Here is a 25,766-nt window from a genome sequence, read left to right as displayed (position 1 = left end):
TGTGTGTGTGGTTTCCCCCCTCCCAACCCCCCCTAACGGGAGTGCGACCAGAACGTTACCACTAAGGCGTGAAAGCGGCAGAACCAGTGGCACACATTGGCCCTGTGCACAGATGTCGGCGCGCCAATCTCCTGCATACTTTCGTCGGTGTACTGGAAGAAGTACCTCTTTACCATGAAACGACTAAGGCTCATCCGACCTTATTTTCACCAACACTATTTTGCCTTAATAGTACAGGTGACAATCCTGCCCCAGCTAGATTATTGTAATTCTATCTACATGGGAATCAATGCCATCCTCATCCACAAAATGCAGCTCATCCAAAACATTGCTATAAGACTCATATTTAATCTGAAAAGATACGACTTAGTCTCCGCTTACCTCAAAGAACTTCAAAAATAAAATTCAAAACATCATGCATCATACAGCACATACTCTTATGGAAACTCTGCTGAACCACTCATTCACCTCATGCAGAAATCTCAAAAGGATACATCTTAACCTCCCCTCTACAAAAAAAATCTCAAGTACAAACGAATATTCCAATCAATGCTCACCTTCTTGGGAGTGAAAACCTGGAACGACCTCACAGAAACTTGTCAGAAGAAAACCTAATTCCAGAAGAAACTTAAAACTCTTCTTTTTGATGCCTCCCATCCAAGTCACTATTCGACAGCTAAACATCTCGGGAACATTTTTCTATCTCCTATCCTTCTATCTTCTATCTATGATCTAGCTTGCCTTGAGAACCAGCTTGCCTTGAGAAGTCGGGCCGAGGAGAGAGGCAGAAGGGAGAAGAGGAGGCAGAGGGTGATGTGCTGCGGCGAGAGGTAGCTCTGCCCACACGCAGCAGATCTGAAGCTCCCCCTTAAAAGGGGAGGGGCCAACGGCACACAGATCCAGCTTGCCTTGAGATTCGGGCAGGCAGGCAGAAGTCGGGCCGAGGAGAGATGCAGAAGGGAGAGAAGAGGAGGAGTCGGACAAAGGAGGCAGAAGGGAGAGAAGAGGAGGCAGAGGGTGAGAGGCTGCGGCGAGAGATAGACCCATCCACCCCCTGACGTCACCCGCAGCAGATCCGAAGCTCCCCCTTAAAAGGGGAGGGACCAACGGTGCACAGATCCAGCTTGCCTTGAGATTGGGGCAGGCAGGCAGAAGTCGGGCCGAGGAGAAAGGCAGAAGGGAGAGAAGAGGAGGCAGAGGGTGAGGGGCTGTGGCGAGATGTAGCTCTGCCCACCCCCTGACATCACCCGCAACAGATCCGAAGCTCCCCCTTTGCGAACATAAGAACTGCCTCTGCTGGGTCAGACCAGAGGTCCATCGTGCTCAGAAGTCTGCTCGCGCAGCAGCCCAACAGGTCCAGGATCTGTGTAGTAGTCCTCAATCTATACCCCTCTATCCCCTTTTCCTCCAGAAAATTGTCCAATCCCTTCTTGAACTCTAATACCGTACTCTGTCCTATCACGCCCTCTGGTAGCGCATTCCAGGTGTCCACCACCCGTTGGGTGAAGAAAAACTTCCTAGCATTGGTTTTGAATCTGTCCCCTTTCAACTTTGCCGAATGCCCTCTTGTTCTTGTGGCTTTCGAAAGTTTGAAGAATCTATCCCTCTCCACTTTCTCTATGCCCTTCATGATCTTGTAAGTCTCTATCATATCCCCTCTAATTCTCCTCTTCTCCAGGGAAGAGAGCCCAAGTTTCTCCAATCTCTCAGTGTATGAAAGGTTTTCCATACCTTTTATCAAACACATCGCTCTCCTCTGAACCCTCTCGAGTATCGCCATATGCTTCTTAAGGTACGGCGACCAATATTGGACGCAGTACTCCAGATGCGGATGCACCATCGCCAGATACAACGTAGGATAACTTCTTTCGTTCTGGTTGTAATACCCTTCTTGATTATACCTAGCATTCTATTCGCTCTCTTTGCGGCCGCTGCGCACTGTGCCAACGGCTTCATTGTCTTATCCACTATTACCCCCAAGTCCCTTTCTTGGGTTCTCTCACTCAATAACATCCCTTCCATTGTATAGCTGTACCTCGGGTTTTTGCTTCCTACGTGCAATACTTTACATTTCTCTACATTGAACTTCATCTACCATCTCGTCGCCCACTCCCCTAGCTCGAGAAGGGACGAGCCACCACTAAAGAAGAGCAGAGGGAAACCACAGAAGAAGAGCAGAGGACATCCAACCAGGCAGACCTAGCAGGTACAGAGGCACACAACCAGGCAGACACAGAGGACACAACAGGTGTAGAGGACACAACAGGCATAGAGGACAGCCACAGCAGGCACAAAGGACAAAGCAGGCACAAAGGACACACAACCAGGCGGACACTGAGGACATAACCAGGATAACACAGGAGGCACTGAAGACATCAGCAGGCACAGAAGACATCCACAGGAGACCGGCAAGCGGGCAGCAATGGAAGCAGTAGACAGAAGTAGGATGTTGAGATACCCAGTTTTCTGCACCGTCTGCCATATGTATGACTATCTCTCTTCTGGGAGGCAGTCTTATGTATGTGCTCGATGCGGAGAACTGGAAAGCCTGAAGAAGCAAGTCAGACTCCTGGAGGGCAGAATACTGGAACTGGAGGCACTTCAAGCAGTGGAGGAAGAAGACAGAGATCATCAAGATGGAGGACACCATTGAGGAAGAAGTCCGGGAGCTGGAGAACTTCATAGAAGAGGCCTACAGGGAGGCTGTGAAAAAATATCAGCTACAGTGGAACTGCCGGGATATGCCTACAGAGAGTGTGGACCACCAGACGGACAGCCACCAGGAGGAAATGGGGGACACAGCAGCAAGATCTGGAGGGAACCCACAAGAAGACAAACACCAGGATGAGAGGAAATGGATAGGAACGAAGGATACGGACTTACGGTTGGAGAGATGGGCATATACCAGGGACACGGACCTGCGGCTGAAGAATCAAGAGAAGATAGAGAGGACAGCAATCGTCGTGGGGGACTATCATCAGACAAGTTGAAAGCCACATAGCAGGAGGAAGACTGGATCGACTAGTGACCTGCCTAACGGGAGCCAAGGTAGAAGACATAGTGAACCGCATTGACAGGATCGTCGACAGTGTGGAAGAAGAAGATACGGCGGTGGTGATCCATGTAGGGACAAACAACGTGAGCAACTGGTACTACAAAGCAGAGAAGTACTGAAGGACTAGTTCCGGATGCTAAGAAAGAAGCTGAAGACCAGAACGCAGAGGATAGCATTCTTGAAGTTCCTGCCAGTAAGGGCAGATGAGAAGAGTCAGATGGAGCTGCAAGTAGTGATGTGGTGCTGGTTTGAGGAAGAAGGATTCCCCTTCGTGCGCAACTGGACGATGTTCTGGGGAAGAGCAAGCTATTCAGGAAGGACAGACTCCACCTCAGCAGAGACGGACCGAGGCTACTTGCAAGCAACATCAAGAGGGAAGTTGAGAAGTTTTTAAACTAGGAAGAAGGGAAAAGCCGAGACAGTTGACCAAGAGAGTGAAGTGGCACTCTGACTGAGGAGGCAAAGCGCAGCCTGCATTAGTGACTCCCAAGTAGAGAACTTGACAAAGGGAATGCTGCTCTAAATCAACACATGGATGCATCTCATGACCGACAACAGCCTCAGTGGCTGGGGGGGAAGGGGGGATCCTCTTTTGTGGATGACCTTTCCAGGGCAAGTGGTTCCCATTGGAGTGTGCAAGTGTTGGAGCTAAATGCAAAAATAAAAATAGCGATTTTAGGGTTTTAAAGAAGAGGTACTCGAGTACTAACACCAAAAACCATTAAAACTGCAAATTTTAGACCTCCCCCAATGTTCCCCATAGGGAATAATGGGACTACTTGCTGACTTCAGTGCCTATTTGTCTGAATCAATTTGACTGCAGGGAAGGGATTTCTGCCTCAGAAACTGCTCAGACCTCAACCGTTGAAGGAAATCTGGCTGCTGGCCATTGACTCCCACCCCCGAAGGGTGCGCGGGGGAAGAGAAATTACGCGTCTGGCTCCCTGATACCCTTAGGGTTCTTACTCAGGGGGCCACACATCCTGTGCACAAACCTCTGACCAAATATGCAGGTGCCACTCCCAGGGGGATGGAACCTGATCTCTTGAAGTGAGCCAAAGCAGGCAGGCTCCACAGGTTCTCAAGAGACTGGCCTAGGAACAGCACTCCTCCCACGCAGGACTCCATACTTTCCTCAGTGGAATATGCCTGAGCAGGGGACCTCCGAGCACTGAAGTGACGAAGTACTTCAAAAATCTGGCAGGAAAACCACTGAAAACAAAGAGCGAACAGAGGAAAACACACCTTCTGAGTTTGTTTGCAGAAGGAATAACCGAGGAGGGTGTGCTGCTCCACTGCAGAAGGGGAAGAGTTCTCAAGTTCTTATAGGGATATTCTTCTGCAGTTTGCAGGAAATGGGAATCAAAAGCTCAAGTATGGACTCCTGTGTAACCGCAACAGTACTGAAAGATATGTAAAGCTACTGAGTTAGAAGAAATCACAGTGAAGCAAAAAGAGATGGAAACAAAGAAGAAAAAGATAGTGCCCAGATCCATAGTAGTGACTTTATAAAAAAGAGGTACATATACACACACACACACATACACACACACAAATATAGCACAGAGTATGAACTCAGAAGAATTCCTTAAAAAGGCAGGTGGGGTGGGGGGATTTTGTCAAAGGGCACCTACGAGTCTAAAGAAAACAAGCTACTGTACAAACAAAAAAGCACAAACTGACAATTTTAAGTGTTCAAGTTGTTAATCAGACCCCAGGACTGAGATGAAAAATGAAGCTCTATCAATGCCGGATCTGAATGGTTGAGCACAAACTTTGGGACCCTTGGATGCTCATATCAAGCCCTAATTAGTGCACACACTCTGCAGGTGACAAGATGCAGAGGCAGCACAGGTGGTTCGGTTCACAGAGAGCTATAGCACTTACCCCTTCTGATAGTTTTCATTGCTGAAGTAAAATAGGCGGGATATATGGAATAGGAATTCAACAAAGTAATGCAGTACCAGAAGCACAAGGCCAAGGCGGTTCAGGCTAAAAAAATAAAAAGCAATTAGGTGGCTATTTGACAAAATTTATAGTGAATTTCTTTGCAAAAAATGGCGTGAAACTGACTTACTTCAATACGTAAGCACCAGCAACATGAAACAAGTAGAGCCCAATGTAGATGAGCTGGCGTGGAATATCTTCCTATTAAAAGAGACACACAGCAATCAATGAATACTTTTGGATGAATTTCCAAAATGCTCAGGGCCAGAATAGCGCTTTTTTTTTTTTTTTAATTACACAAAATCAACCTCCATTTGTGGACTAAGGTCAAACAAAAACAGAGAAAGGGAAGACAGGTAGAAATTATGTTCAACTAGTCTATCCAATTTTATTTTGGTGTATTAATACAAACCTTGGCTGACTTTTCCTTTCTACATCTTCCCTCTGGGAGGTTATTCGATTCATCCACTACCCTTTCTATGAAAACATACTTCTTGATATTACTCCTAAGTTAGAACATAAAAATAGCCTTACTGGGTCAAATCAATGGTCCATCAAGCCCAATAGCCCATTCTCATGGTAGCCAATCCAAGTACCTAGCCAAAACCCAAAGAGTAGCAACAGTCCATGTTACCGATCCAGGGCAAGCAGTGATTCCCCCCATGTTTTTCTCAATAACAGACTATGGACTTTTACTCCAGGAACTTGTCCAAACCTTTCTTAAAACCAGCTACATTATCTACTCTTACCACATCCTCTGGCAATGCGTTCCAGAGCTTAACTATCCTCCTATTGGTTTTAAAAGTATTTCCCTGTAACTTCATCAAATGTCTCCTAGTCTTTGTAATTTTTGACAGAGTGAATCATCAATCTACTTGTACCCGTTCTACTCCACTCACTGGTTTCCAATGAAGGCCATATATGCAATCTGTTTCATGCATATTTATTGTAAAGATCCTGAACATTTCATTGGCTGAAGATTCCCAAGACAGGTCTGAAAACCATTGTTGGAAGTATTCACTCTTTTGCACCAAGATCTTTTAGGTATTTGAAGTTTACCACTTCTCCAGTCCCTAGAGGTCATTGGTCCTTGAGTCTCATTTCATAAGACTTTTGATAGAGACCTTAAATATTTTGGCAGCCTCTTTCCTCTGCCTCCATGGTATATGAAACCATGAATCGTTTATTAATTGGAAGCAAATCCTTGAGTAACAATAATCATTTCCTCTAATTTGGTATTGGTCTCTCACATTGCCCTTGATTTTTGGCCCATTTATTCACACAAAACTACTTCAACTTCAAGATAATTATAGGAAACATTTAGCATTACTGCTCAAAGAGATGCCACTAGTTGCTGAATTAAAAGTTCATATACCCTTTTACGAAGCTGTTTTAGGCTTTTTTTTTTTTTTAATCACCGGCTGTGGTGATATTAGCTCGACATTCTCAAGTATTCTGAGCGTCTGAGCTAATACTGCCGTGGCTGGCAATAAAAAAAAGTCTAACGTGGCTTTGTAAAAGAAGGCCTTAGTTATTGTTGCAGAAACATTTTTATGCAGATAATTTGAGTTCTCTTCTTTCCCTCCATCAGGGTTCAGATTACAATCTAAGCATGTCTTGTCTATAAACTGCTGAAATTCAGATTACCTAGGAATTCACAATCTCTTAGCACTGTACTCTAAATATTGATATTTTGAGTAATTAATGTATTTTTCTATACCATTCTCTCCAGGGAGCTCAAAACAGTTTACATGAATTTTAGGTACTCGAAACATTTTTCCCCATCTATCTGTTCCGGTAGGCTCACAATCTATCTCATGTACCTGGGGGGATTAAGAGACTTGCCATCTTTTCTTTGATAATATACATAGGTGGGTGGGGGGATTGGAAGAGAAGATGTAGCGAAATTGAAATTTTGAAGGAATATGATAGTTTTAATGATTGTATAGAAAGATGGGAGGGGGAGGGGTTTTAATTAATTTACATATTAAGAATATAATGTATGATGTTCAAGTGTTATATAATAGTATTTCAAGTTGTTCTTTTTGTGCACTTGATGTAAGTTTGAAAAAGAATAAAGAAATAAAAAAAAAAAAGAGACTTGCCATGGGTCACAAGGAGTAGCTTGGGCTTGAACCTCAGGGAGGCTGTAGCTTTAAACACTGTGCCATATTCTCCCCCCATTTTGATATTGAAGCCTTAGAGGCTGGTCTTCCCCACACTCTGCACATTTTTATACATTTTAGCTCTCCTTTCTCCTAAACATTTCACCATTTTACATACAGTCTCATTCTTTACATTTTCAGCTTGTCACGTTGTTGGGGGGGAGGGGGTTTCCCCTTCTGCACAGCAGGTTTCGTTTGTTTTTATCTTGGCACTGCTATTTCCCAGCTGATGTTTTTGACCATGAGCCTCTTCTAATCTCGCTAAGGCAAGCCACAAACGGTCCATTTTATTATTTATTTTTTTAAATTCTTTATTTATCTTATTCATTACAATTAAATAACAAATATTCATGAATATCAACAGAACTTCAGTATATACAGATACACTTAAAATAAGTATAAGTAATAAATCATCAGTGATCTAGTCCACATTATAGTGGTCGCCAATCTAGGAAATTAAATCTATTTATACACTACCATCATTGACAGGCATAAATTGTGGCTTACTTTACTATGTTACAAAACATCCTCCTAAACTTAAAAATGAAAGCTTAAACTTTCAACAAAGGTTTATCCTTAATAAAATCTTCCAACTGGACTGAATCTAAAAACATATTTATCACTTGCATATGAGATAACGCACTTACATGGAAATTTTAAAAAGAAGGTCGTTCCAACTGCCAAAACCTTTAAGACTTTAGAAGTAGGAACTGCTTCCTTTTAAACTGAGTCTGTCTAGAGACATCAAGAAAAATTATTACCGCGGTTGGCCACAAAACAGGTCTTGCTTTTTCACAAAATATAACTTCTAAATAGCCCGTTTCTCTAACTCTGTCTTGAAAGCCACCAGAAGTGTTAGCTGTTTATTTATTATGTCTTTTGAATATTCAAGAAACTGCGATACATTCAAACTATCCATTTCACCTTCCTCTGCTATTTCCTTAGCAGCTCTTGGGATGTGATAGAGGTTATCCGGTTCAAAAGTTTCCACATTAGAATACTGCAATATCTCCCTCATATACATTCTTAAGAGTTCTAATGGAGAAAGGTAGTGTGTAATAGGAAAATTTAAGAAAGTTTTTGGGAGAAAAAAAAATTCACTAAAATCTAAGATGGCTGCTCTCAGGATTTTGGCACAAAAAACCACTAAATAAAAATAAAAACCCAGAGAATTTAGGATTTTTTTTAGGAGGAGGACCATAGGGGAACAAGTATTTAACAGTGAAAATTTGATTTTCAGACACCTCCTCCTCCTGCTTCACGTCGCAGGCTGTAACAGCCTTATTATTCACTGTGACCTGTGCTGGCAATGTACTGCAGCCTGCCTTAGCTCAGAACAATAGCTGGAAAGGAAGAATCACTACCTCACCCAGAATGTATCCTCCAATGCTGATCTTTGGGCTGCCAGTTGGACACAGCGTCTGACTGAGCCCCCACTCCTGTGGACTGACGGATGTGCAACTAGAAGGGGGATGCAAAAACTATAGCTGACACCATGCAAGATACCGCTGAGTCTCCTACGGATGCTTGATAACCTGTGCACAAACCCCTGCCAAGCAGTAGGTGAGGCATTGCAGGCTGGCCAACAGGTACCACAAGGGATTCTCTAAGGTTGTTTTCTTACATATTCCTGTTTCTAAGTTACAGAGCAGAACAGTCTGCTTCCTCTCTATGCAGGCAGAGCTAGACCCACAAACAGGGAAGCTCCAAGCACCGAAAAACCAAAGAAATCCAAAAAGAACTTGAATAAAAGAAGAGCAGAACAGAAACATTCCTTCTGGCTCACGTGTAGAAAGGAAAAACTTTAGATGGCAGTAGAGCTCTCAGTGAGGTAGGAGAGCTATAGAAAAAAATCTGGAGTGGATTCCTCTTGCACAGGCTCACAGCCATGGGGAGATACTCTGCTTGGTCAGAATGACATACCTATTGCACTGGAATAAGCTTTGCTTCCTTTTGCTCACAGCTGAATCAGTTAAAAGAGAGAGCGACAATTCATCAGCTAGGTTTGGGTCTTAAGTTTTCTCTCAGTATGCAGTCAGACTGCCCTTTAATGAATATGAAGCAGAGACGCAGAAGTTGTACCTTTCAGACATACAGTATCACAATCGCAATTTATTACTGACTTGTGAAATACTTGTGCAGAGCAGGCTCTATTTATTGGTACTTTCAGCAGTGCTGCCACACTATGTCCAATGCTCCCTTACTCTGAAGGCCACGAGACTTGCCTGTGCATTTGCAGTGCTGGGTTTCAGCACGAGGGAAGACGGAAAACAATGTGGCAACATTGCTGAAAGTACCAGTAAATACAGCATCTGTTGTGCTGATCTGCGGAGGGAAGGAGAGATAGGACATTCAGGGGAAAGTAGAAAAGGAGAGGTGACAGTATTACACATTTACTAAATATAAGTTTTTATGTTCAGTTTTTGGCCATAAATTCTTTGACTTACTCCCAAGTATATATTCTACATTCACCAGCTGCCACTCATTAAGAAGGAGAAATTAGGTTCTTACCTGCTAATTTACTTTCTTTTAGCTTCTCCAGACCAGTAGAGGTTAATCTTTACGAATGGGTATATATCCAATCATGACCAGCAGGTGGAGACTGAAAACAAAACTTTGGGACAGTATATACTATCCTCCCTTCTCTATTTCCCTCAGTCTGCCGAATAGCCAAGCAGAACCAAGAACTGGAAAACAGAAAGAAAACAATACTCCGAACAGGAGTAACAAATAACATACCCAAATGCTGTTGGAAAATGCAGAGGAGAAATACCCGAAGGAAAATGTCCCCACAGCTCGCCAGCTAAGCCAGCCGAGCCACAGCCGCTGTTCTTTAATTCTCCCCGGCCCTAGAAAAATACTAGAACCCGCAGCAAAAAACAAAAACTGCCCGCGAAACAGCCCCAACAACAACAACAACAGACAGGGTGGGGACCTCTACTGGTCTGGAGAAGCTAAAAGAAAGTAAATTAGCAGGTAAGAACCTAATTTCTCCTTCTTTAGCACTCTCCAGACCAGTAGAGGTTAATCTTTACGAATGGGACGTACCAAAGCAGTCCCTCTCACGGGCGGGACCCCCGAAGGGCCGATACCAGAACACGCTCACCGAACACCGCGTCCCGACGCGCCTGAACATCTACCCGATAATGTCTAACAAATGAATGCAAGGAGGACCAAACCGCAGCCTTACAAATATCCACCGGAGGCACGAGCGACGACTCAGCCCAAGAAGCCGCCTGACCCCGAGAGGAATGAGCCTTGAGAAACTCCGGAACCGGCTTCTGACTCAGAAGATAAGCGGAAGCAATCGTCTCCTTGATCCAGCGCGCAATAGTAGCCTTAGAAGCGCCAGCCCCCTGACGAGGACCCGCCAGAAGGACAAAGAGATGATCGGAGCTCCGAAATTCCCGGGTCCGCTGCACATAAGCGCGGAGGACCCGACCGACATCCAACTTGCGCAGCTGCCGTTGCTCAGAAGAGCCCTCCCGACTACCCAAGACCGGGAGGACCACCGATTGATTGACATGAAAAGGAGAAACTACTTTCGGCAGAAAAGAAGGAACAGGCCGCAAAACAACCCGCTCCCTCGAAAATTCCAAGAAGGGAGCCCTACAAGAGAAAGCCTGTAGCTCAGAAACACGCCTAGCGGAAGTAATGGCCACCAAAAAGACCGACTTCAGAGTAAGGTCCTTCAAAGAACAGCCCTCCAACGGCTCGAAAGGCGGGCGCACCAAAACCGAGAGAACCAGATTGAGATCCCAAGAGGGAATCGAGGGCCGTATGGGAGGCCTGAGCAACTTGGCCGCCCGAAGAAAGCGAATTACATCAGGAATGGCCGACAAACGCTGACCTGTCACCAGCCCCCGAAAAGCCGACAGGGCCGCCAGTTGAACCCGGAGAGAAGACCAAGCCAGGCCTCTATCCAGGCCATCCTGCAAGAACTCTAGAATGTTAGGCAGGGAAGCGCGAAAAGAGACCACTCCCCGCGCCCGGCACCATTCCTCAAAAAGACGCCAAACCCGCACATAAGCCCGAGAGGTAGAAAGCCTCCGGGACCCCAAAAGTGTAGAGATCACCTTATCTGAATATCCCTTCTTACTAAGGCGGCCCCTTTCAAGAGCCAAGCCGTAAGACAAAAGGGAGACGGGTCGAACATGGGAATGGGACCCTGCGTCAGAAGATCGCACACGAGAGGCAGAGGAAGAGGATCCGCCACCAGATGCTTCACCAGATCCGCATACCACGGACGACGAGGCCAATCCGGAGCCACCAAAACCACCAGCCCCGGATGGCGAACAATGCGAAGCAGTACTCTGCCCACTAATGGCCAAGGAGGGAACACATACAACAGCCCCTCCGTTGGCCACGGTTGGACCAGAGCATCCAGACCCTTGGCCAGACCGTCCCTGCGACGACTGAAGAAGCGGGGCACTTTGGCGTTGCCACTTGTGGCCATCAGATCCATCAGGGGCTGCCCCCAAGCCTGCACTATCAACTGAAACGCCACGGCGCCGAGACACCACTCTCCTGGATCCAAGAAGTGACGACTGAGGAAGTCCGCCTGAACATTTTCTACCCCGGCTATGTGAGAGGCCGAGAGGTCCAGAAGATGTGACTCCGCCCAAACCATGAGCCGAGCCGCCTCCTGCGCCACCTGAGTGCTCTTGGTGCCCCCCTGACGATTGACATAAGCCACCGCCGTGGCATTGTCCGACAGGACTCTGACCGACTTGCCCAACAAAAGGGAGTGGAAAGCCAACAGCGCCAGCCGGACCGCTCTGGTCTCCAACACGTTGATCGACCAGGAGGCCTCCTCCGTGGACCAGGTACCCTGAGCTGAGTGACCCAAACACTGAGCCCCCCAACCCAGGAGACTCGCATTCGTAAGGAGCACCGTCCACTGCGGAAGATCCAGACCCACCCCCTGAACTAGGTGAGGGGTCTGGAGCCACCAACGCAGACTGCAACGCGCCAAACCTCGCAGGGGAACCGGAACATCCATCCCGTGCCTCTGGGGAGACCACCTCCGGAGCAGAGCATACTGGAGAGGACACATGTGGGCCCGCGCCCACCTCACCACGTCCAGGGACGCCGCCATCGACCCCAAGACCCGGAGGAAATCTCGCGCCCGAGGACACCGGGACGCCAAAAGCAGGCGAATCTGAGATTGCAATTTGCTCACCCAGGCCTCTGGGAGGAAGACCTTCCCCAAGGAGGTGTCGAACAGAACCCCCAGGTACTCCAGATGCTGAGCCGGGACCAACCGGCTCTTGGAAAGGTTGACCACCCAGCCCAGCGACCGGAGAAACTCCACCACCCGAGCCGTAACCCGGGAGCTTTCCTGCAACGATTTTGCCCGAATTAACCAGTCGTCCAGGTAGGGGTGTACCAGGATGCCCTCCGACCGCAAGGCTGCCGCGACGACCACCATCACCTTGGTGAACGTCCGGAGAGCCGTGGCCAGCCCAAAGGGAAGCGCACAGAACTGATAGTGCTGACCCAAGATCGCAAAGCGCAGGAAACGCTGATGAGAGGCCCGAATAGGAACATGCAAGTAGGCCTCCGTCAGATCGAGAGAAGTGAGAAACTCCCCCGGCTGAACCGCCAGAATGACCGACCGCAGAGTTTCCATACGGAAAGAGGGAATCTTGAGAGCCCTGTTGACCCCTTTCAAATCGAGGATGGGCCGAAAAGTCCCCTCCTTCTTGGGCACCACAAAGTAAATGGAGTACCTGCCGGTGCCCCACTCCGAAGGGGGCACCGGAACCACTGCCTTGAGATCTACCAAGCGCTGAAGGGTCTGACGAAAAGCCTGCGTCTTCCGAAGAGTCTGACATGGAGAGGCGAGGAAAAGGTCTGGCAGAGAGCGGGCGAACTCCAGGGCATAACCGTCCCGCACCACCTCCAGGACCCACTGATCGGACGTGATCTCGGCCCATTTGGGGAAAAAGTCGCGCAGCCGGGCCCCCACTGGAACCAAAGGGGGCGCCGGCAAGGCGTCATTGTGCAGGACGGGAAGCGGGGGAACCGGCGGAGGGATTCCCTGCCCCCCGATGGGTCCCCCAAAAGGGCTGCATGCGCTGGAAGAACCGACCCCGGGAAAACCCCGGAGACTGGAAAGAAGCAGCCCCACGCCCAGGGCGATACTTGCGAAATTCCCACAAACGCCCCCGGGCCGCACCACCCCTAGACGCAGGGCGGGCACGGTCCTCCGGCAGACGGGGCACTTTCGAGTCCGACAGAGTCTGAATCAACTTATCCAATTCCTCCCCAAATAAAAACGACCCCCGAAAGGGAAATTTAGTAAGCTTAGCTTTGGACGCAGCATCCGCCGCCCAAGCGCGCAGCCACAAAACACGCCTTGCGGCCACGCCAAAAGCCATAGACTTAGCTGAGATCCGCACCAAGTCATATAGAGCATCTGAGAGGAATGAGGCAGCCATCTCAATCTTCGCTACCTCCTGATCCACCAGAGACCAGTCATCAGACTCCCGATCCAGGACACGCTCCGCCCACCGAAACACGGCGCGAGCGACCAGTCCCCCACAAATAGCCGCCTGGACCCCAAAGGCAGAGACCTGAAAATTTTGCTTAAGGATGTTCTCCAACTTGCGCTCCTCGGAGTCCCGCAAGGCAGAACCGCCCTCAACAGGCACGGTATGCCGCTTGGAAATTGCCGAGACCACCGCATCAACGACTGGCGAAGCTAACGTAGCCCGATCCCCTTCTGGAATGGGATACAGGCGAGCCATGCTGCGCGCCAGCCGAAACGGCGTCTCCGGCGTTTTCCACTGTTCTAGAATAATATCCCGAATATCCTGATGCATAGGAAAAGAGCGGGAAACTGAACGGATCCCCCGTAACAGAGGGTCCCCCACACGCGGAGTCTCCGGCGGCGCGTCCTCAAAACGCAAAACCGAAGAAACCTGTTGAATAAGGTCAGGCAGCTCATCTCTCTGAAAAAGGCGCACCACGGATGCCTCTTCACCGGAGAACGGGAAACCCGACAACCCGCCGCCAGCTTCCGTCCCCTCCAGAGGGTCCTGGAATTCCTCAGAAGGGTCCAGGTCCTCCTCAAGACCGACACGTTCCTCCGACCACAAATCCTCGTCCCACGACACCCGCGGACGCTTGGACAAGGGAGGCGGCGGAGGGGATGCCACACCAGACGAGAGAGGCAAAGCCGCAGGGAGCGCGGAGGAAACCCCACACCCCCCGAAACCCCCAGGGTGCAACCGGGACCCCCAGCCGCCTGAAAATAGGCTCTGCATAAGGAAAAAAAGAAATCAGGAGAAAACCCCCCCGAGGGTCCCAAGGGACTCCCTGCCACAGCAGGGGACCCAGCAGAAACCTGCCCCTGCATGGACAAAACAGGGGGAAGGTCACCTGAGGTGGAAGACAAAATGGAGGGGCCATACAGAGAAGATGGCGACTTTCCCGCCAAAAAAGCTCCCTCCATAGCCTGTAGCGGCTGAGAAACCTGAACAGTCTCAGCCGCTAAAGCAGGCAAGCCAGCATCAGCTGTCAAAAAATCAGCTGAGAGGGAATCCTCAAAAACCCGACCGTCGGCGGCTCGGGGAATCCCTCCGTGGGCGGATGGAGAAGACAGGGCTTCCCCACTGCTCCCTGCCGACTCGCGAGGCACCATCGGCGGGGAGCTCTGGGCGCCTGCAGCCGCTGCCGACGGAGCTCCTCCACCGCACCGGCCTGAACACCGCTTGCACAGGCCGGCCGCGAGTGCCTCGCGTCTGGAGCACAATGAGCACTTTTTCCCTTTAGAAGTGCTCATTGCTCCATACGCGACCTAGCTATAAAAAAGTGCCGGTTAGTTGAAAAAATACAGTAAAATACAGTTTTCTTAAAGGGAAACAACCCTCCAGACCAACACTACCTCAGGATTTTTTTTTTTTTTTTTTACAGAACAGACTCCACAGGCTCTCGAAGCAATATGCCTTGCTTGATTTAGGGGGCAAGGCTTACTGCTGAGGCTCCTCTAAAAAAATGTGGGGAGGTGGAGGAAGTGGGGGGAGGGACCCCGCTCGAGACCCGCCGGGTTTAACACCCCCGAGGTCAGACAAACCCCCAAACAGGGTCCGGCCAAAAACAGGGACTATAAACCCCCTAAACAAATTCCAACAGCCCTACCAAGGGAGATGGGTACAGATCACATCAACACCTGCTGGAGACTGAAAGAAGACTGAGGGAAATAGAGAAGGGAGGATAGTATATACTGTCCCAAAGTTTTGTTTTCAGTCTCCACCTGCTGGTCATGATTGGATATATACCCATTCGTAAAGATTAACCTCTACTGGTCTGGAGAGTGCTAAAGAATATAAGAATAGCCTTACTGGGTCAGACCAACAGTCCATCAAGCCCAGCAGCCCGTTCTCATGGTGGCCAATCCAAGTCACTAGTACCTGGCCAAAACCCAAGGTGTAGCAATATTCCATGCTACTGATACAGGGCAAGTAGTGGCTTTCCCCGTGTCTTTCTCAATAACAGACTATGGACTTTTCCTCCAGGAACTTGTCCAAACCTTTCTTAAAACCAGCTACTCTATCCACATCCTCTGGCAACGCGTTCCAGAGCTTAACTATTCTCCAAGTGAAAATTATTTTCCTCCTATTAGTTTTAAAAGTATTTCCCTGTAATTTCATCGAGTGTCCCCTAGTCTTTGTAATTTTTGACGAAGTGAAAAATCGATCCACCTGTACCAGTTCTACTCCACTCAGGATTTTATAGACTTCAATCATATCTCCCCTCAGCCGTCTCTTTTCAAAGCTGAAAAGCCCTAACCGTTTTAGTCTTTCCTCATACGAGAGGAGTTCCGTCCCCTTTACCATCTTGGTTGCTCTTCTTTGAACCTTTTCTAGCGCCACTATATCTTTCTTGAGATAAGGAGACCAGAATTGAACACAATACTCCAGATGAGGTCGCACCATGAAGCGATACAGGGGCATTATAACATTCTTAGTCTTGTTAACCATCCCTTTTTTAATAATTCTTAGGTAGGCAAAGTTAACGACTGAAAACTGCAGATATCTAACATGTTACCATTTAAGTCCCAGTCCTTTTGAGGCTAGCATGAGTATTCTAGAATTTACAGGATTTCTTGGTGGAAAATGCTTGAGTACCTGAATATAAATTGCTTAAATCTAATCTGATTGACTTCTTTGACTGGGTGACCAGTCATCTGGATGCCGGGGAGTCCCTGGACGTGATATATTTGGACTTCAGCAAAGCTTTTGATAGCGTCCCACACCGCAGGCTGTTGAACAAACTAAAATCGATGGGATTAGGGGATACATTCACTACATGGGTAAGGGATTGGCTAGATGGTAGGCTTCAAAGGGTGATGGTAAACGGTACCCCCTCCAAAACGTCAGCAGTGATGAGTGGAGTACCTCAGGGTTCCGTCTTAGGGCCGATTCTATTCAATCTATTCATAGGAGATTTGACCTAAGGGCTTAGAGGAAAAGTATCACTGTTTGCCGACGCCGCCAAACTATGCAACATAGTAGGCAAAAGCAGTGTGCCTGACTTTATGACGCAGGACCTACGGCAGCTGGAACAGTGGTCATCAACTTGGCAGTTAGGCTTCAATACAAAAAAATGTAAAGTAATGCACCTAGGCAAAAAAAATCCACACAGAACTTACACACTAAATGGTGAAACCTTGTCCAGGACCACGGTGGAACGTGATTTAGGAGTGATCATTAGCAATGATATGAAGGCTGCCAATCATGTGGAAAAGGCTTCGTCCAAGGCAAGACAAATGATGGGCTGCATACGTAGAGGTTTTGTCAGCAGAAAACCTGAAGTCATAATGCCACTGTACAGATCCATGGTGAGACCTCATCTCGAGTATTGTGTTCAATTCTGGAGACCACACTACCGGAAAGATGTGTTGAGAGTTGAGTCGGTTCAGTGAATGGCTACCAGGATGGTCGTGGGGCTCAGGGATCTCACGTATGAAGAAAGGTTAAAAAAACTACGGATGTACTCACTGGAGGAGCGAAGAGAGAGGGGGGACATGATTGAGACCTTTAAATATATCACGGGCGGGGCGTATAGAGGTGAAAGATGATATCTTCAGTCTTACAGGGCCCACTGTAACCAGAGGACATTCGCTGAAAATCAGGGGAGGGAAATTTCAAGGTGATGTTAGGAAGTACTTCTTCACTGAAAGGGTGGTCGATCATTGGAACGAGCTGCCTCAGCAGGTGATTGAGGCCAACAGCGTGTCAGATTTTAAGAGAAAATGGGATATTCATGTGGGATCTATAGGGGAGTAAGAATCAAGGAATGGGTCATTGGTATGGGCAGACTCGATGGGCTATGGCACTTTTCTGCCGTCAATTTCTATGTTTCTAAATCAGTGTTCTTCAACCGTTTTATATCTATGGACCAGCGGAAATAAAATAATTACTTTGTGGACCTGCAAACTACTAAGACTGAAATTTAAAAACCCCATTTCCGCCCTGTCTCCGTGAGCTCAGTCCCCGCAAACCATCTGATTCCATACAGAGCAAGGATCAACAAATCCCGTCTCCCCTCCCTGTCACATATATCCCCTCTACTATCAAGAAAACCGAATAAGTCAAATTATTACTGAATGCTACACAGAAATATCATGCTAACAGAATACTGCAGTCACACATGACAGGAATAGTGTTAGGGGAGTGCAACTAGGGCAAGAAATAAAATTATTTTTTTCTACCTTTTGTTGTCTCTGGTTTCTGCTTTCATCTTCTTGTCACCCTCTTCCTTCCAGCATCTGCCCTCTCTGTCTCTTCAATCCAGCATCTGCCCCTTCAATCCACTGTCTGCCCTCCTCCCCTTCCATATGGTATCCGTCTTCTTTCTATGCCTCTCTCCCCTTTCCATCCAGCCTGCGCCCCCTCTCTCCTTTTTACATGATTCATTCCAGCTTCACTGCTCTCTTAATTTTTATTTCTCCTACACCAGATATAGCAACTTTGTCCCTCTCTGCTTATTTCTCTGTGGACCCCCTTCCCAGCATCAGTCTCACTACTTTCTCATTCCTGTCTCTCCCCTTTTCCTCATCTGATCTCTCCATTCCACCCTGACCCATTCAACTCCTCTAATCTCCTTGCTAGCTGTTTCCTTCCTTTTTTTCCTTCTCCCTTCCCTCCTCCCCCTGTCCAGCAGTAACTCTCTTCCTTTCCCATTCCCTCCTCCCCTTCTAGCAGCATCTCTCTTTCCCTCCAGGTCCAGGAGCAGCTGTTCCTTTATTTTCCCTTGTCCAGCAGCTTCCTAGCCTCCTTTCCCTCCTCCCCCTCCCAGCAGCATCTCTCCTTCTCCCTTCCTCCAGGTCCAGTAGCAGCTGTTCCTTTATTTTCCCTTGTCCAGCAGCTTCCCAGCCTCCAACAGTGGCTTTTTCCCCTCCCAGCAGCTCTCGGTACTTGCCAGCGCAGAGATTCACTAAGGAAGCCTTGGGTCTTTTGATGGGTTACGCCGCCTCTGAGGAAAGAGGAAGTTGCATCATCAGAGGTGGGCTGCAACTCAACAAAAGCCCCAAGGCTGCCAAAGTGAATCGCTGCACTGGCAAGTACCGAGAGCTGCTGGGAGGGGAGAAAGCCACTGTCAGAGGTTCCCATGATCTCACCGGCCCTGTGAGAACCGGCAGGAAATTTCAGCTCGATCTCGCCGACCCTGCAGGAATTTTCTGCGGACCAGTGGTTGAAGAACACTGGCTTAGATAACCTCCATTGACAGGCGGCATATAAATAACTTAAGATAAATAAATACATACATAAATAAATCTATGTTTACATAGCAAAGGATAAACTTGGTTTCCTTTCATATGCATACTATTTCACATTTAACCATTACTTCACTCTTAGACACTCCTATTCTGGGATAAGGTTGTCCTGCTCCCTTTTCAGATACTAGTGACATCCTGGTTTTCACAAGTCTACTACAAGTGGATAACTGACATTTACTTACTTTTTTTGTTTTCTGGAAATATAGTTCTGGCAAAGCATGTATCCAATATGCCAGCTGAGAAACATAGAAAAACTTCATCTGAAATCTGGACAAAGAAAAAAAAAGTAAATTATCCTTTGCCTTTCTCCCTGAATGTTCAAACTATACCTTAGAAAAACAATATTTACACTCTTTGCCATGTTTCATACAGATAAATCAAACTCAACACAAAGTAGCATGAATTACTTCTGGAATATACCTTACAAGCTGAGCTGTGGTAAACCTTTGATTCCGATCTCTCTATTTTTTTGTAATCTGACTGACTTCAGCTCCTGATATTAGGATTTAAATTATTTGTTATGGATCTAAAGTACTATAACTTATAGATTTATCAGTACTTGAGATCCAGGACAAGAATATGAAATAAGTTTTTATTTTAAAGCTGGAGTTGGTACACTTTTTTTTTTTTTTTTTTTTAATAATATCCAAAATTATTTAATAGGCCAAGTGCAAGTATTTAATTTATTTAAAAACTTGTGTTCTGTTTACACCTATTAAGTCTACATAATACATCCTTAATTTTAAGACAACAATAAACCATACTTAAAAATGCACTCTTCATAATCAGCACAAATCATCTTTCATAAAAAAGCCTCTATAAATAGTCTTCAGCACCTTTTTAAATGTTGAATATCAGAAATTATACTAAGTGTCAGATTATTCCACCAAAGTCACCCCTGAAACAGGAAATCATAGATCTTGTTCTAGCATAATCACTATCGATTCCTCTCTCTCCCTCAATGACCACCTCAACTCCTTGGCAAAATCATGCTTTTTCAGCCTTCACATGCTGAGGAAAGCTAGATCCTACTTCAGCCAACAACACTTTGCCATCCTTGTCCAATCCATCATCCTCTCCAAACTAGATTACTGCAACGCCATCTACTTAAATCTATCAAAAAAAAGTATTCTAAGACTCCAGCTAATCCAGAATACTGCAGCCAAACTGATCTTCTCAAAACGCAAGTCTGACCATGCCTCCCCACTCCTTGCCAAACTTCACTGGCTCCCAATAATCTCCAGAATCCATTTCAAATGTTCCTGCCTGGCTTTCAAGATCATTCATGGAATCCTGCCTCCTCTTATCCCACTGTCTTTCAACTCCTCCAGTCCCGACTCCTCCAGAACTGACCAAAGGCTTAAACTAGCCTTCCCCTCTCCACGTGGCATCCACTATTCAGGCAAACTGGGAAAATTCCTTCTCTTCAAAATCACAGGTCTTTGGAACGACCTCACCACCCCGCTGCGGAACCTGAGCTCCCTTCAGTTATTCCGCAAACAACTGAAAACCTGGCTTTTCAGCAAATTGTAGCTCTATCCTTCCCCCCTTTCTCTCCCCCCTTCTACACATAAGTTCATGTAATCCTTTTTCTTCTTCTCTACCCACTATTTTAAGTTCTTGTAAACCGTGTCGAGCTCCATTCTCATGGAGATGATGCGGTATATAAACTTAAGGTTTAGATTAGATTAGATTAGCATAATGTACTCATTAATCGTAGCATCTCCTCTGATCTCAGAGGGCAATTCGGGACACCATGGTGTAGAGCTTTAAAAATCAACACAATAACTTTATAAGCAATCCTGTATTTTACTGGCAGCCAAAGAAGCTGTCACAATAAAAGGTGTCATGTGATCAAACTTGCTTCCACCACAAATTAACTGAGTTGCAGCATTCTGAACAACTTGTAAAGCTTTACTTCTCATAGTTATCATTCCTAAATACAATGCATTGCAATAATCTAGCTTCAGAAGAATGACTGTTTCAACAACGATCTGAAAGTCATGTGATAAAACCATGGGTTTCAACTTAATACTGTCATATGAAAAAAAGCAGATTTAGCCTCAGCCTAAAAATGGAAATGTCATACAAAAATGTTTGCATTCCTCACTTATGACTACTCACATCACTTACTTTCAATATACTATAAAATTTTAGATGTCATACTTTCATCCAGCTCTGTAAGAAGTAACCCAAATCTCAGTACCCACTAAACTACTCTTGAGGACCGGAGTTCCCTACCTCTGCTCTATACCATTTGAAAGAGGGCAAATATCTAATTATTCCCTTCTAGCATTGGATGCTTTTTAAATTTAGTAAAAATATTATGGCACAAGTGTCAAACCTTAAAAAAGGAAGTCATATTGAGCATTGGAAAATAATAATTAACTAATAAAAATAGTACACATTTAGGGCTCCTTTTACTAAGTTGCGAAAATGGTTTTGGCGTGTGCTCAGCGCGCGAAAAATTATAATGTGCGCTAGACGCTAATGCCAGCATTGAGCTGGCGTTAGTTTTCTCACGTAGCGCGGGAGTTTGCGCATGCTAAAATTGTTAGCGCACCTTAGTAAAAGAGGGGGCTAATTTTCCCCACCACCAAATTTCTCCATCCCGCCCCACCCGGCTACTTTTTCATGCCACCTGGCTGGAAAAAATTTCTGGGGAGAACACTACTTACCATAACAGGTGTTATCCAGGGACACCAGGCAGATATTCTCAACATATGGGTGACATTACCGACGGAGCCCCCTAGCGGACGTTTTTGCAAGCAGACTTGCTTGAAGACCTTCAAGATTGCGATTGGCCCGCGCGTGCCCCTCCCGCCCGACCTAGGGCATGCGTCTCCTCAGCGTGGCCTCAGTTCAGTTAGCTAGCAAAGAAGCCAACCATGGGGAGGTGGGTGGGTAGCGAGAATATCTGCCTGCTGTCCCTGGATAACACCTGTTACGGTAAGTAACTGTGCTTTATCCCAGGGCAAGCAGGCAGCATATTCTCAACATGTGGGAGACCTACAAGCTAACCAGAAAGGGATGGAGGGAGAGTTGGCAATTTAGGAGAACAGATTTTGCAAAACGGACTGGCCAAAATGGCCATCACGCCTGGAGAAAGTATCCAGACAATAGTGTGAGGTAAACGTATGAACCGAGGATCAAGTGGCAGCCTTACAGATTTCCTCAAGCGGAGTAGAGCTTAGGAAAGCAACAGATGCCGTCATCGCTCTGACCTTGTGGCCTGCGACTCGACCAGGCAGGGGGAGACCAGCCTGAGCGTAACAGAAAGAGATACAAGCGACCAACCAGGTAGAAATGGTCCGCTTAGAAACAGAGCGACCCATGTGATTAGGATCGAAACAGAGGAACAGCTGGGGAGTAGAACGATGAGGAGCGGTGTGCTTCAAGTAGAAGGCCAGTGCACGCTTACAATCAAGAGAATGCAGAGCCACTTCTCCAGGGTGAGAATGGGGCTTCGGAAAAAACACAGGAAGAACAATGGATTGGTTGATGTGAAACTCAGAAACAACCTTAGGCAAGAACTTAGGATGGGTACGGAGAACCACTTTATCATGATGGAAGACAGTGAAGGGTAGGTCCACAACCAAGGCTTCAAGCTCACTGACCCGATGGGCAGAAGTGAGAGCAAAAAGAAACACAACCTACCCAGTAAGAAACTTCAAGTGAGCCCGCGCTAGCGGCTAGAATGGGGGTTTCATCAAGTGAGTAAGTACCACATTAAGATCCCAAACCATCGGAGGAGGTTTAAGGGGCGGATGAACGTGGAAAAGGCCTTTCATGAAGCGGGAAACCACAGGATGAACAGAGATAGGCTTCCCTTCAATTGGCTGATGAAAAGCAGCAATTGCACTAGGGTGGACTCGAATCAAAGAGGACTTGAGTCCAGCGCAAGACAAGTGCAACAGATAATCCAGGACACCAGATAAGGATGCAGACAGCGGCTCCTGCTGTCGAGTAGCACACCAGGAAGAAAAGCGGGTCCACTTCTGATGGTAACATTGGCGAGTGGACTCCTTCCGAGATGCCTCCAGGACGTCCAGCACAGGCTGAGAGAACTGGAACGAGGGCATTAAATCTCGAGGAACCAAGCCGTTAAGTGACTGAAGGTTGGGATGAAGAAGAGAACCTCAACTCTGCGTAAGCAGAGAAGGAAAAACAGGCAGAAGAGGCTCCCTGGAACTGAGTTGCAACAGAAGGGAGAACTACGGCTGTCGGGGCCACCAAGGAGCTATCAGAACCATGGTGGCACGTTTGGACTTGAGCCTGACGAGAGCCTTCAGAATCAAGAGGGAATGGAATGGAGGGAACGCATACAGAAACAGGTTCATCCAGTCCAGCAGAAAAGCACCCGTCTCAAATCTGAGAGGGGTGTAAACCCTGGAGCAGAAGCGGGGCAACTTGTGATTGAGGGGGGACGCGAACAGATAGATGTCCGGAGTCCCCCAACGAGCAAACACTTAACGCAGGGTCAAGGAATGGATGGACCATTCGTGAGGCTGAACAAGACAACTCAACCTGTCCGCCAAACAATTGTGCTGGCCCTGAATGTAGACCGCTCGAAAGAATGTTGCAGCAGATGGCCCAATCCCAGAGCCGCATCGCCTCTTGGCACAGGGACAGGGACCCTGTGCCCCCTTGTTTATATTGTTGATATTATACATGGCGACCTAGTTGTCCGTGCAGATCAGCACCACTCGGTCGCGAAGCAGGTGACAATAAGTCTTCAGGGAGAGGAAAATCGCCCGAAGCTCCAGCAGATTGATGTGAAAAAGGCGGTCGGCACTGGACCAAAGACCCTGAGTGCGAAGACCGTCCAGATGAGCCCCCCAAGAATAGGTTGACGAGTCCGTCATGAGGACCTTCTACAGGGGGGGGGACATGAATCAGAAAACCTCTGGAAAGATTGGAAGAGAGCATCCAACGGAGAGACTTTTTCAACAAAGGAGTCACAACAATGAGACTAGACAGGATCCCGATCCTGGTTCCATTGAGACGTAACAGTCCATTGTGGATATGGAGGTGAAGTCTGGCAAAAGGAGTCACGTGAACCGTAGAGGCCATGTGACCTAGGAGAACCATCAGGAGCTGAGCTGGGGCCGAGGACAGATGGGCCACCCTCTGGCATAAACGAACAAGGGCCTCTTGACGAGGCCGAAGCAAGAAAGAGTGGAGACAAACTGTGTCCAGGACTGCTCCGATGAATTCCAGAGACTGGGATGGACAGAGGTGGGACTTGGGGAAGTTTACCTCGAAGCCGAGACTCTGAAAGAGCAAGATGGTCTGATTTGTCGCTCGCAGAACTTTGTGGTGCGAGGACGCTTTGAACAACCAGTGGTCGAGGTAGGGAAACACCTGCAGGCCGCGGAGATGCAGGGCTGCAGCAACCACAACTAGACACTTCGTGAAAACCCTCGGAGAGGCCACCAGGCCGATGGAAAGAAAACGATATTAGAGGTGGAGATCCCCCACCCAGAATCTCAGATACCGGCGAGAGGCTGGGTATATCGGAATGTGCGTGTAAGCCTCTTTGAGGTCCAGGGAGCACAGCCAGTTCCCCTCGTCCAAGAGGGGGTACAAGGTAGGAAGGGTGAGCATTCTGAACCATTCCCTGACCAGAAACTTGTTCAGAGCATGTAGGTCCAGGATCAGACACAGATCCTCCGTCTTCTTGGGCACCAGAAAGTACCGGGTATAAAGCACAGCTACTTACCGTAACAGTTGTTATCCAGGGACAGCAGGCAGATATTCTCAACTGTGGGTGACATCACCGAAGGAGCCCCGCAGTGGACAGCCTTGAAAGCAGACTTGCTTGAAGATCTTTGTAAGAGTTTCCGAGTGCTGCACTGCGCATGCACGAGTGCCTTCCCGCTCGGGTTCGGGCGCACGTCTCCTGTGAGGAACCTCAGGTCAGATACCTAGCTAAGAAGCCAACCAGGGGAGAAGGGTGAGTTATGAGAATATCTGCCTGCTGTCCCTGGATAACAACTGTTACGGTAAGTAACTGTGCTTTATCCCAGGACAAGCAGGCAGCATATTCTCAACTGTTGGTGACCTCCAAGCTAAGCAAAATGGGATGGAGGGAAAGTTGGCAAGTTAAGAAAAAAGATTTTGCAAAACAGATTGGCCAAAATGGCCATTCCTTCTGGAGAAAGTATCCAGACAGTAATGAGATGTGAATGTATGAACCGAGGACCAAGTTGCAGCCTTACAGATTTCCTTAATAGGAGTTGATCTGAGGAAAGCTACAGACGCTGCCATAGCTCTAACTCTGTGTCTCGTGACTCGATCCTGCAGAGGGAGACCAGCCTGAGCAAAGCAGAAAGAGATGGTTCGCTTCGAGACAGGATGCCCCAACTTATTTGGATCGAAGGAGATGAAAAGTTGTGGAGCTGTTCTGTGAGGTTGAGTGTGTTGCAAGTAAAAAGCCAAAGTACGCTTACAGTCCAAAGTATGGAGCGCCACTTCTCCAGGGTGAGAATGAGGCTTTGGAAAAAATACTGGAAGAACAATAGATTGATGTGAAAATCTGAAACCACTTTAGGTAAGAATTTTGGATGAGTACGGAGGACCACTTTGTCATGGTAGAAAACTGTGAAAGGTGGATCCGCAACCAAAGCTTGTAACTCACTGACCCTTCGAGCAGACATGAGGGCAATCAGGAAAACTACTTTCCAAGTAAGGTACTCGAGATGAGCCTTATCAATTGGTTCAAATGGAGGCTTCATCAATTGAGCCAAAACAAGGGTGGCTTCATCAATTGAGCCACCGAAAGGGTGGTTGATCGCTGGAATAATCTTCC

The 25,766-nt window shown here is 47.3% G+C and overlaps 1 protein-coding gene across 5 annotated transcripts in view; it reads right to left on the bottom strand.

The window, feature by feature from the left end:
• The window catches only part of TRAM1 (translocation associated membrane protein 1), a 118,282-nt gene that overhangs the window by 39,434 nt on the left and 53,082 nt on the right, over window positions 1–25,766 (bottom strand). For all 5 annotated transcript variants that reach the window (XM_033933416.1, XM_033933412.1, XM_033933411.1 and 2 more), the window contains 3 exons: window positions 19,138–19,222; window positions 5,133–5,203; window positions 4,943–5,047 (listed from right to left, as the gene is read on the bottom strand). In XM_033933416.1, coding sequence (XP_033789307.1) covers window positions 4,943–5,047; window positions 5,133–5,203; window positions 19,138–19,222 — 261 coding nt within the window. The remainder of the gene's footprint in view (window positions 1–4,942; window positions 5,048–5,132; window positions 5,204–19,137; window positions 19,223–25,766) is intronic.

Source organism: Geotrypetes seraphini, chromosome 2 (genome assembly GCF_902459505.1).
Source record: "Geotrypetes seraphini chromosome 2, aGeoSer1.1, whole genome shotgun sequence".
In the NCBI taxonomy this organism is placed as follows: Eukaryota; Metazoa; Chordata; class Amphibia; order Gymnophiona; family Dermophiidae; genus Geotrypetes; species Geotrypetes seraphini.
The sequence above is the reverse complement of the archived record's forward strand: the minus strand, read 5'-3'. Positions and strand labels throughout refer to the sequence as shown.